Consider the following 12,784-nt stretch of genomic DNA (forward strand, 5'->3'; position numbering starts at 1 on the left):
TCCAGTTGCATACGTTGTTGTGTGTGCTGTAGCTATCTTTAAGTCCTTCAACACTGGATGATGCCCCTTAGTAAAATGTTGCTTTTTGTTATGTTCTTTGCTGCAGAGACTGCATAAAGGAAGGTGAAAATGATATTAATAAAGTTGGCCTGGACATGCCTATTGCTAGAAGCAGTTTTAAATGTTTTGCTTTTCTATGGGGATTTTTCCCTGAGGCTCCGCCACTCACACCACTATGTGACTTGGTTGGAACTTACAAGTGAGAAGCGTCAAAGCATGTTGAATTCATCATGAGAAAATTGAAAAGAAATTGTGGCCATGGAGAGTTTACGGACTTCAAGAGTTCTTCTGAGGGAGTTTTAGTATGCCGTAACTTAAGACCCGATCTGTTGTTGGTGGAATAAAGAACAGGTTGACTGTAGGCTGGCTTACAGTGGAGGAGTCAGCATTGTTTGACCTGCTTTATTCAAAGAGCAGCAGGCTGGGGTTGTGACAAAGTCGTCCTACACTGGAGCCATTCACCCCGCCAGAGCTCAGCTTACCCCTGAGGCATGCTCTCTTTCTCACTCACACACACACAGACATACCTGACTGACCTCTATACACATCTTATATTTACCTGCCTCTCTGTGAAGTGGTCTTGCCCACAGAGTACTAAATGATAAGCAGATTCCCACATCGTATATATGTAAGCTATAAACCTGCGCAGCAGTCAGCAGAAGAAGCATCACCCAGCTCTACAAACCTACTATTTTCAAACTAACTGGAGGATGAAGAAAAAGAAACGTGATGTAAAATATCAGTTTGGTCATCGCTGCTGAGATTTCCAGACACTTAACAACCTAAGAGCACTTAAAAAGATTGATATCACAGAGTTGTTCAATTTAAACTCTCCAACCCATCTCCAAACCATCTTTGTTAAGACAATTGCTGTTTGTTGTTAATGAGTGCCTGATGGAGTATTATAATATGATAATATATCACTTTGTGATTTGTGCTGAATGCTAACATTCTCACAATGACAATGCTAAGACGTTGATGTTAGCAGATATAATGTTTATCATGTTCGTCATCTAAGTTTAGCATGCTAGCATGCAGACATTAACTAATTAGCTCTAAACACAAAGGACAGTTGAGTCTGATGGGACTGATTAGTCAATTAAGAACTAGTTTTGCAGGTATTTGGTCATAAACAAAAGTATAGAAATTACATTTAGATCTGAGAATGGCACTTTATGAAAAGTCAGGGGATCACCCAAGTTCTTAAAATTCATCCTGAGGGATAAATGAATGCTTCACTAGATTTCTATACAACAGTTGTTTAGACATTTGACTCAAAACCACAAAATGTCAAACTCTTGGTGGCGCTAGACAAACAGTTAGGCCATCACCAAAGTCAGTAGGCTTCATCCTCGAGTGACATCAAATGTGTGTACACAATTTAATGGCAATCCATTCAATATTTACTGAGATATTTCAGCTTGGACAGACAAAAATATTTTTTGTGACATGGTCAAGTAACCTTACAGGCAAAAAAAAAAATCTGATCACTGCAATTTTTATTTAAGAACAATCATTGGTGAGGCGTCAAAAGACCTTCAGAAGTGGACTGGCTCACATATCATCAGTTCTGGCACTATCGAGTACGGATGCATTTAAAGTATTATGTCTGATTTTAACCTGTTCACGAAGATGCACAGTCATAATTTGCTGTGCACTGCTGGCTCAATAAAAGATGTGTTCTGTAAAGGTCTCTTGTGCACGTACGCACACAAACGCTGACACACGTGTGTGCACTCACTGTTGTGTAGGCGTTAAGCACGATAATGGCGTCCCCAAGGCAAACAGTGGCCTTGTTGCACATACGGAATCAATCAGGATTATTACGCATGTGTGCATGCTTGGCTGTGTTAATGCATCTGAATGCTGGTGTGTATGTGAGAAATGTTTGAAATAGGGTGGTACAAAATACACACACACACACACACACCGGATACATGCGGGTGTGCGTACAGTATGTTGTTTGTCGGCTAACCAGCGGTACATGGAGCCGAGCACTTGCAGTCCCAGAGGAGGCCTTAATGACTCGGGGAGCGGAGGGTGGTGGCTGTGGAGGTCTGGCTGGCTACGGGCCACCACGGGTCGAGCCAAGCCCAGCCTCGGTGTACCCATGGTGGGAACAGCCTGGGAGCATTTGGGCTCTTGGTTTGGGTCGGCTATGGTCCACACCCCTGATAAGGCTTCAGATAGCATCATAAGGCTACACTAGTGGCCCTGAGGCCACGGGGAGAGAGGTCAGAATGGACAACCAGAGCAGGAGAGAGCGAGTCAGAGAGAAAGCGACAGAGAAAGGTAGAGAGAGACATAAAAAGCGAACTGGGCTTCTTGCCAAGTACTGAGGAAAGGAATGAGAGACAGCAAAGGGGGCAAGCAAGTGAGAGAGATAACGATTTAAAGAAACTAACCATGGAAGACGGAGAGAAATAGAGAAAATAAAGAATGGCTGTCGGATCAATAGATAATAATACCAAATTTCCAACACCTTGTAGCTTTACAACTTTGCTCTACAGTAATTTAAATGAGAGAGTAAAGAGAAATCATATAAAATAGTTTTAACTATCTAGCGTGCACACTGAACTACATCCTGAAAAGTGAGTACATGACTTTCAACAAATAATTCCTCATTTTTTTGTCTGTTTTTTTTTGAATAGTTGAAAATGTCATTATCAACCAAAACCATACCCAAGACAAAAAAAAAAAAAAAGAGTGGTTCTCAGATAAGTGCCAGGATGTCTTATTGACAAGACAGTCTCCATCAGGGTTTGTGGGTATGCAGTACGTGTGCTGGGTCAGATCCAGCGTGCCCATTTAAATGCCACCGGGAAGGAAGAAAACCAAACAAAAACAAGTTTCCACCCTCAGCGCACACAGACGTAAATACATTATCTGGAAAACACATTTGATACTGCCTGAAGTGTAGGACTGTAACAGTTTGTGCATCTGAGAACAAAAACAGTGCAAGCTCACATTTGTGAGTGTGTGTCCTGTATGCCGTCTGTCTTAGAGGACCTCATTACATGTGAGTTCATATATACTCATGAACGGGCATCTGATTTTTGTTAGGGAGAGAAAAAGAAAAACACAAAAAGCGTATGCACTGTGTACCTTTGGTGACTTCCACATCTCGGCGGTGGCCAGCCACAGTGCTGTAGATCTTTCTCATCAGCTCCATGTTGTTGAGAAGCGAGTTGAAGCCGTTGAAGTATGAAAAGCTCACCTGGTGAGACGTGGTGCCACCCGCAACCTGGACAAGGATGGAGTCACATATTTTATCATGTAATAAAATCTTACACTAACCCAGCTTCACAAACACACATCACACTACACTCAAAACAGAATAAATGCATCTCGGTAGTAGGATTACGTGCAAGTCAGAAGAAACGCGCAAAAACATCACACGTCAAAAGGAAGTCTTAACGAACAGCGGTGGTTAATCATCAACGTTCCTCTCTACCATCCCTCCACAGGGAAAAGTAAACCTGTCTCTACCACTACTTTTTCCATCACACAACGAACACTCTCAGGGAGTTTAATTAACTTTTGTTTTTACGAGGTGGAGGAAGTGATAAAAAGAACAGAAAATAAAAAAAAGGTAACGGATTAAAAATAGACGCTGGGCTCTTGAGGACATTCCAGACTGCACACAAACTCTTTTTTTATGTGAACCAGCTTCCCATCTTCATCAAATCAGCCTCTCAAACGCTGAGAGGAGCAGCTCAAACTGCTGTCCGTTTAGAAACATCTGTTCGAGTACATTTATGAAATGTACTCGGCTTAGGCCAGAGTATCAAATGAACAGCGTTGAGGGTTCAGGCAGTAGAAAATGCAGCGCTTCCTTTCACTAGATGGCACTGTTTGCTTTACAGACACATTCAGGAAGGTCGCTTTCAGCTCACTGTGTTTGCAACAAGGGGGGGGGGGGAGCTCTGGCTTGGGGGAAACTGCCCTAACAGAGAGACACTTTTGTATCTGTTCATATCTGTGAGCCTATAGGCATGGATCTTCCCATGATATCCAACACAGAGGCCTTCACAGAGGGGGAGAAGAGAACCATATTTGGGTTAAAAAGAGTGTGGCGCTGATCATTTGCCATGTTGGTGAGTGACTTAAAGGTTGCTGTTTCACTGTTTGTGTTCTGCTGTAATACCACCTTTAATGTGTCTGCAGTGTTTATGGGATTTTTGGTGCGTGTGTGTGTGTGTGAGAGAGTTTACTAACAGCACACCAAGATGTCTGGTCGGTGAGGTAAACACAGCGGAGAAAATGACAGAGTCTACAAGGTGTTTATGAAATCGGGCAAGACATGGACACAGACGCAAGACTTGCACACGCTCTACAAAAACAGTTACACATAGAAAGAAAAGACAAGACACAGAAATAGACAAACATCTCAGAGTTCAAAACAAATAGTGCACACGCGCACAGCTGCTCATGCACAAACACACGGGCAAAGATGATGGACTGTAAAGCTCCAGTCTCCATCTATCTCTGTCTCTATCTTCCTATTCAGCTTGCCTTGCTTGGCTTTGACACTGCCAGAGAGGTTAGACTTAATGACATGTTGGGAGAGAGACAGAGACACGGGGGAGGGAGGGAGAGAAAGAGTGGCGGTTAAGAGAGAGGGAAAAAAAAAAAAAAAAATGAAGGGAGGGAGGGAAAAAAAGAGAGAGAGGACAGATGAGAGGTGACAGAAAAAGGTAAAGAGGAAGAGGACGAAATGAGAGATGGACAGCTGGAGGGAAAGAGAAAGCCACGCTGTTTGGTTGTGGGGGTGTGAGAGAAAGAAATGAACACGGAGAAAAGACAATAAAGAGGAAGTGAGATGGAAGAAAACAGTCCTGCTTTTAACCTTTCTATGGAGAATAGAGCAATGTTAGGTTGCCTGCTTTCCTAGCTGGCATTAGCAACCGAATCAGTGGCAAGCATCACGTATAAAGTAAATATATGTAGAAGCCCTCGTTAACATTGTGTTTGTTTCTGAAATTCCAAAGTGTGCATCATCTTACGTTTGGCCATTCAAAGATTTGGTTTAATACATATATATGTTTCGACAACACACCATCCCTAACACATGATGACTCTAGATGTACCATGATAAAAATAAAGACAAAGTATCATAACTGCAGGTGAATAGCGGGGACCGATCTCACTATATTTAACCCACTTTGGCTCTTGTGGACCACAGTAAAACAAATGGAAGAGGGAACCGCAGAGCCAAACAAAAACCCACCGCCACGAGGCATTCCTCCACGAAAGATGTGAGCATGTGCGGCCGGATGGTGACCATGATGTCCCTGAAGTCCAGGGAGGAGATGGAGCCGCTGTGGGCTTGGTCCCGCTGGATAAAAGCCTGCCGCGCATGTTCCAGCTGCATCTCCTGTGGAAGGAGGGGGGAGGGGGGGAGAAGAGAGGAGGGAAGTTTAGGTGTTAGATCATACAGTCAATGCATATTATTGGACACATATGCGGGTCATACACTTTTTTAAGTTGTCTTCATAAATTAAAATCCACATAAAGTCACCCATATAAACACATATGCATGAAAACACAGCATTTGCTTTGATGGGCCCCCTGGCGCCATCTCCCCCTCTCAGTTACAGGGGAGCCAGCGTTTGGCCAGGCTTCACGCTCGCCTCCTCTCCCGACGGCGGCTTGCCTACTGTGAGGTGTCGCTTGAGCTTTTCACACCCTCCCAAAATCCCCATTAAACCCACTTGAGGGAGAAACACAACACACACACACACACACACACACACACACAGATGTGCATACACAGGCAAGACGGCTAATCACCTCACTGCTCACTTTGTCTCTCTGCTTGTGCACACACACACACACACACACACACACACACACACACACACACAGGTCCACAGGGACAACAGCAGGCCGTGGTGGGGACTCATCCCACAAGGCCTTTGAAATTAGCAGCCATTATCGTTACCTGCAACCACAAGTCTACAGAGAAGCTGTAAACAAACCCCTGCCACCGTCACGTCCTCTTCATCTTACAACAAAAAAACTTGGTTGCAGCAAAAGACGGGGATATCGGAACAATAACAATCCACAAAGAGTCATTGTGAAAATCAACCATAAGCTTGAGGGCAGTGAGATAAAACTAGTTGGCTGTTGACTCACTTGCAGTGTATCATGGTCTTTTATTCAAGAGGTTTCTGACATATAGTGACACATTACCAACAAACTGAATGACCAATTCAAGCTTACTGTACATATCAATGTGTTTACTTAACTGAAACATCCATGCAAGAGTTTTTAAGAGCTTTTCTGAATTCTCTTTTGTGATTTACCACAAATATGTAGAGCTGAAACAATTATTCCAATAGTGGATCGACAAGAACATTTCTACATACGTCCCCCTTTTTCATGCTTCTCAAAAGTGACGATGTTGTGCCCGTCTTCCAGTGCTGCGATAGTACACTGAGTAATAAGCAATCTGAATATGTCAACGTGCGTGTCCATTGTAATGGGCATTTTTTGCCAAACTATTAATCAATTAGTAAAAAAGAAAAGAATCAGATTAACTGATAATGAAAATAATCATTAGTTGCAGCTTTACATGTATTAAGTGCAACACTATGAATTGTTTTTCTATTTAAAAAGCCATTTGACATAATCTCACACATTTCCTAAAACAAAACAAAATAAGATTATATCAAATAGGAACACGTATAAAGAATGAAAATATCTGTATATGCAGATTCATCAAGAATTTTTTTTATGACATTTCTTAAAGTAAGTAGTTTGAATACAATAAGTTAAATTTGTCCAAGAAGAATGGACATTCTTCTTTAAGCCACACGTCGGACAAAAAGTGCTGAAAGGGGGACTGTTTGAATCTTGAACATGCATGGCATTATTCAATTGATTGATTCAGAAGTTATTGTTATGAATGGAACTCAAAAAAGTGGTATTACCACAACACAAAACCCGATGAGGCTTTGACTTATTGTTGTGTTGAATTTGAGTGATATTTCACTGACAGCAGAACTGATCGAACTCTACATTTGCAGCACCCAAGAGAAACGACTGGGGAAGAGTGACACTAACACAAAGCTGAGTGGAGACCGGAGGGGAGTAAGAATAGACATTGTAACAAAAGAGCCCGATCTGCAAAAAACAGCAAATGTAGCAGCCATGTGTCAGTATCACCTAGGAGCACAGCAGGGGCTCCGGAGAGTGTATAAGTGAGTGGAAGGCAAGGAAACGAAGAGAGACTGACACAAGGTAAATAAGGTGAGATATTTTGGTGTCGGCATCCTGAGTGTCGAGACTCACTTCTCCGGTCAGTTGTGAGTAGGTCAAAACACTTTGGTGTGGAATAAACGGAGGAAGAGGAAAGGGAGGAGAAGAGCTGGATATTTAAAGTTAAAAGAAAAAAGGAAAGTGAAGAAGATAATGTTTTGCATGCATGGCTGTGTGCAGATCCAAATATAAGGATGAGCATTTATCTTCGTGTCCATCTGTAAATGACAACAACAACAAAAAATGGGATCCTGTTTCTCTGGACCAGTCAAAACTATGAAAAGCCACACAGAGCAACAACACAACTGTGGTCCAGGGGATGGAGCAGTTCATTTTCTTAAAACCTTAACTTGTTGCAACTGTATGTGTGTTTCAGGGACATGGTTGTTATTTGGGAGAGGAATGAGGGAGGCTGGGGGCATAAAGCTGGGGGCTTTAGACGGCCAACAAGATCGAGGCTTTTGCAGTCGCTTTAATTGTCCTAGGATGAAAATAAAAACACATGACAACCCTCCTCTGTTTTCAATGGCTGTGATTCTTTTCCCCTCTTCTCATCAAAACTGAAACAATAGAAATGAGTGGAGCAGGATTGTATCTCTCTTTTCCAATCTCTGCTTCTTATCAGCACAGGGCTAAAGCTATACAAGGAGAAGCTTAGGCACAAATGCCCATTTACATGTGCCAGTCAGCCCTCTATAGTGATGTTAAGAGCTGTCTGCTGATTTTTGGAGTCAGAAATAATTGGGACTTTTAAAATCTGAACAATGCCAAAAAAAAAAAAAAAAAACTTTTTGAGTGCTTAGGAAAGAAGTGGCATATGTGGTAAGCCCTTTACTTGCCAGGATCTATAATATGGGCTACTAGTATGTGCCACTTCTCTGGACATCAGTAATACCATTGCCAGAGACAACACCACGCCGACAGTGCGAGCTGAGCCTTGGCCGGCGTCCACGCGTGAGACGTGAAAAATGCATGTAATTGGTGAGAATCTCTGGCTTCCATCAAGTCAGTAATTGGCCAGAGAGAGCCCTTGTGAGAAATATGCGGCGCAAACGTTTTCCCCGATAATCCCATTTTGTGAGCATCTGGCAGCGGCGTGGTTACAATGGCAGAAAAACACAATAAACACATGGATGTATGGCAGGAAGGGGAGGAAATAAAAGGATGGGAACATTCTTAGGGGGGGGGGGGGGGGGGGGGGGAGCTGGGTGGTAGAGAATTGTAAAAATAACTGTAAAATATTCAGAATATGGTGTGTGTCTGTGTGTGTGTGTCTGTGTGTGTGATTGTGTTGTTTTCACAACTCTCTGATAACTTTCATTGCTGCACAAACTCTGTTTTTCCCGACTGACATTTACAAATGCTTTGTCTGTTAACAAAAGTCGCGTTGGGTAGAAGTGCAATCACAAAGTATGCAGTAATTGCACACGTTTAAATTCTGGTTCAGGAAATGTTGTCATACCCTGCCATCAATCACTGGAGTCGGTGATAACACACTGTAAGAGTGAATTGCCAAAACCTAAATTTTACCTGCACCCAAGCACTGTAATTGAAATAATACACCATCACAGTGGTATTAATGTGTCCTATTAATGTGACACACTTAAATAGAACCCGAGGAAGCATTAGACCTCTCAAAATAAAATATTTATCATATTATAAAATATTTCTTCATGAATATTATTAGACTGAAGTGAAGCAAGTGATAAAAGATGAAAAGCAGGACAATATTTCCAACACTTGACATAAATTCTAATTTGAATATCCCTGCAACAACGTGGAATTCCCTTTTTTTCTGCCATTTATTAAGGCATGAATCAAAAGCTGTGAGAAATGATCAAATAGCGTTTGCAGGAAATGTGCATTTCATGTTGAGCAATGAGTGTGACTGGCTGCTGGCTTGCTGCTGCGAGGAGCTGAAAACCACTGAGTGACTGACTGGGAGAGGACTGGGCACGCTGTCAATGCAAAGTACAGCGTCTACTGGCCACAGCGCCACAAACTTGTACGCATGCACACACACACACACACACACACACACACACACACGGATAAAAAAAAAACAAGCACACACAAACACCGACATAAACACAGATGCACAAAGCTTGCATGCCACTGCTCACAAATACGGTAAAGCAGATAAGTAAGATAAACATGCATACACAGAACCACACAAATGTACAGACACACATACTGTATGTTCTCACACACACACACACACACACACACACACACGGAACATATAACAATGTCTCAATATCCATGCGCCGCTGCCCACTGTGTGTAAGCCATCTGGTCTAAGTTAAGTGTAATATAAAAAGCTCATTCAGATACATGGTGAGTGTGGATGCAAACTTGGCACAGCTCTGGCCCTCTCTTTACCCCCACCAGCAACTCTCCCTGCTTAGGCCTGATTTAAGTCTAGACATCATATTGGAAAATGGCTCACACACCACAAATACACTAGGAATATATTCCAGCTATACTATTTATGGAGGTTAGAACTGCGCCTCTACCTGCTTCAGAGAAGGTGGAGGGGAGTAATGCTAGGTGTACGTCAGCTAATGGAAAACAAATGCCAGAAAACGTCCCAAAATATATAACCTCAGTGTTTCATTAATAACTAATCTGGTCAATATGGAGGGCTGCGTTTGAGAGGGAATCAGCAAAACCTGTATGTGTGTGTCCGCATGTGCACACATTCGTCTGGCCAAGTTTAGATAAGTATGGCAATACAGTTAAGATGACAGGATTGTATGAACAGCTTGTAAACAACATGTGAGGTTAAGGCGGTGTGTGTACAGGCACATAACTCGGTTGATACAGATTTATTGACTGTCATTGATGCTCACTGGATAATGGAAGTAAGACAGAGGTAGTTAGACAGACAGACAAAAAGACATAGACATGAAACGCAGAAAGACAACGAGGAAAAACTAAAGAAACACAAAGAAAGGGATTTCATGTCAGCAGAGTGGAGGAAAAACGGCATTGCAAGAGCCGAGAGGGGCAGGTGGTCAACAGGAATCCTACCAGGAGAAACTGGGTGAACTCTCCGTAGCTGAGCTGCTTGTCCCGCTGTGCGCCAAAGTGCAGCCGTATGAACTCACAGTCCCAGTTAAAGGGGATGTGCTGGTGGATGGTGGTCTGGCTGAAGACCTGCTTCACATCCTCTGCGGAGGAGACAGAAAAAAAAAATAGAGACAAGATTGCTTCTTTAATAACAACAAAGTGATTAAAAGTTGAATTTGACAGCCTAATCACAAGATGAAACAACTCCATACGATAGTGTACCAGACGTAGGGGAGCCATTCAGATCTGTATTACCAGTGAAAGTCTTGCATTAAAGTGACAGTGCTGAAGCAATATCAGCTAAATGTACTGAAACTATCAAGTCCATCTATTTGTCATAGAAGCAAACAGCCCATGTGATTGTTAAACATTGCATCATGGGATTATTTTTACTGATGCATTTATGTGTAAATAGCATTTTACTGTTGTAGCTAATACAGCTGGAGCTAATTTCAACCATATGATGTACTTAACATAAAATGAAAGCACTCAGGCACAATCACCCCAAAATTGTACTCAAGTACAGTGCTTGCTTCAACGTATTAAGTTACAGTCTTGTACGGATTTCCTGTGTTGATGTATGCAGATAGATAATGTAAACAAAAAACAGCAGGCAAAGATGCTGAAACAACAACAACAGTTTGTCTTTCATATCCTTTAAAATGGTAGAACAACAGTTCTGTTTAGGTTTGACAGATTACACCCCACTTTTAAGGCAAATGACCATACATTAACCATCAATATCAATAAAACCTTCACCGCCATTAAAATCCTTTCAATATTCTCCTTTCTGTATGTTCATGTTTTCATAACAAACAATCATCAAATACTTCTTCCTCTTTTAGTTTGCCCTCATAAAGACCTCAAATCTGTTGTTACAAAGTCTTGCGAGTCAGGTCTTAACAAACAGCATGTGTTTCCTATCTTGCGGTTAACATTAGTAATTATTTGATTTTGAAAAAAAAAAAAAAAAAAGGCCTGTGACTGTTTGTGACAAAACGTCAACGTCAATCTCCAGAACACAATTCTGCTCTGATTGAGACTTAAGTCCCTAAACTCTAAATCAGTCTTGAATGACACATGGCAGAAGTTGTTTGAGCTGCGTCGGCTCTGTATTCAGAAGGAAAGCCTTTTCTTCTCACTTATATTCCTCCGCCTGAACCCTCTAAGCCTCTGCAGCCAGCGGAGTGGAGAGACACTGAACATGAGTCCTAAATTACAGCCTTACTAAAGAAACAAAAACAAACCAATAGAGCGACCTGTTTCTTATTACCAAACAAGCCGCGCTGAATGAGTGGAGAAAGGAGAGGAGGAAAGAAACTATTTTTTTATAAAGACAGACAGGGAGAGGGGAAAAAAAAAAAAAAAAGAGTGAAAGAGAAAGGTGATATTTACTTCAGCTCAGCCTCACCTTCTAAAGGAAGACAGCTTGTGCATTGTTTTTTTTACACTTTAATGAGGCAATAAATATACAGCCTTTAACTCTTTAAAGGAGAGGCCGCTCCAGAGCCCGCCGTTTATATTATCAGCTTTTATAGACCTGTCAGCACTCAGTCCTCTTTCGGGTATTTTTCTGTTTTTTTGTCTTTCTGGCTGACGCACAACTGCATTTCACATGCCATGTTATGTTGCAATTTTTATGAACTCCACATTCCGCCAAATTATGCATTTATTTTTGTAAGTGCTAAGAATTCAGAGCACTGTGCCGCCCGTACTTAACAGAAATTACTCAGGTTATTATCAAATAAAAATGGCTTCATAGAAAATGAAGCCATTTATTACATGGGGAAACAAACGGGCCTTTAATGCGACATAAGGCTGAGCTATTAATGTTTTTAATAGGTAATAAAGGAGAGTTCTTTATTTAGTGCCTTGGTGAGGCTCTTTAATCTGAGAAAAAGGGAGAATTCTAATAAAGTGACTAGTCTATAATCTCGGTCACACGTTATTTGCGTTTGATTAAATGGTAGCCCGATGCAAGTGGCAGACACTGTAGTCAGTGTTTGTGCACGGCATGATGTGCGGTATGTTTTTCATGCAATTTTCCACTTGTGCGCGAGTCTCATAACTCACAGGCATTGGGATATTCATTAACCTTTGGGAGACGCAGGAAAACAGCAGACCTTTTAATTGCCACCAAGACAACGTCACTCTAATTGATCCTTTTAAATATGAAAATTTACATATGTGCATATATAATCACCCGCAATGATCTTGCACCCTGTCGACAGCAACAATTAAAATGAAATTTACTTACTTCCCTGTTTGTTCGCGGGATGTGTGCACTGCATTTCAAATCAAGCCTAATGTGCTGACGCCTCGCACACCTACAGAAGGCTGGCATTAGACTTGTTTAAATCAATTAGGCAAATGTGAAATAAGCAACGAG

The 12,784-nt window shown here is 41.8% G+C and overlaps 1 protein-coding gene across 1 annotated transcript in view; it reads right to left on the reverse strand.

The window, feature by feature from the left end:
- Positions 1-12,784, reverse strand: part of slc25a13 (solute carrier family 25 member 13) — a 42,702-nt gene that overhangs the window by 22,278 nt on the left and 7,640 nt on the right. Inside the window, exons 5-7 of the mRNA XM_076106037.1 lie at positions 10,357-10,496; positions 5,291-5,437; positions 3,166-3,304 (exon numbers count right to left, since the gene is read on the reverse strand). Of these exons, the coding sequence (XP_075962152.1) occupies positions 3,166-3,304; positions 5,291-5,437; positions 10,357-10,496 (426 nt within the window). The remainder of the gene's footprint in view (positions 1-3,165; positions 3,305-5,290; positions 5,438-10,356; positions 10,497-12,784) is intronic.

This window comes from Anarhichas minor, unplaced genomic scaffold (assembly GCF_050575085.1).
Source record: "Anarhichas minor isolate MPS153535 unplaced genomic scaffold, ASM5057508v1 ptg000033l, whole genome shotgun sequence".
Taxonomy (NCBI): Eukaryota; Metazoa; Chordata; class Actinopteri; order Perciformes; family Anarhichadidae; genus Anarhichas; species Anarhichas minor.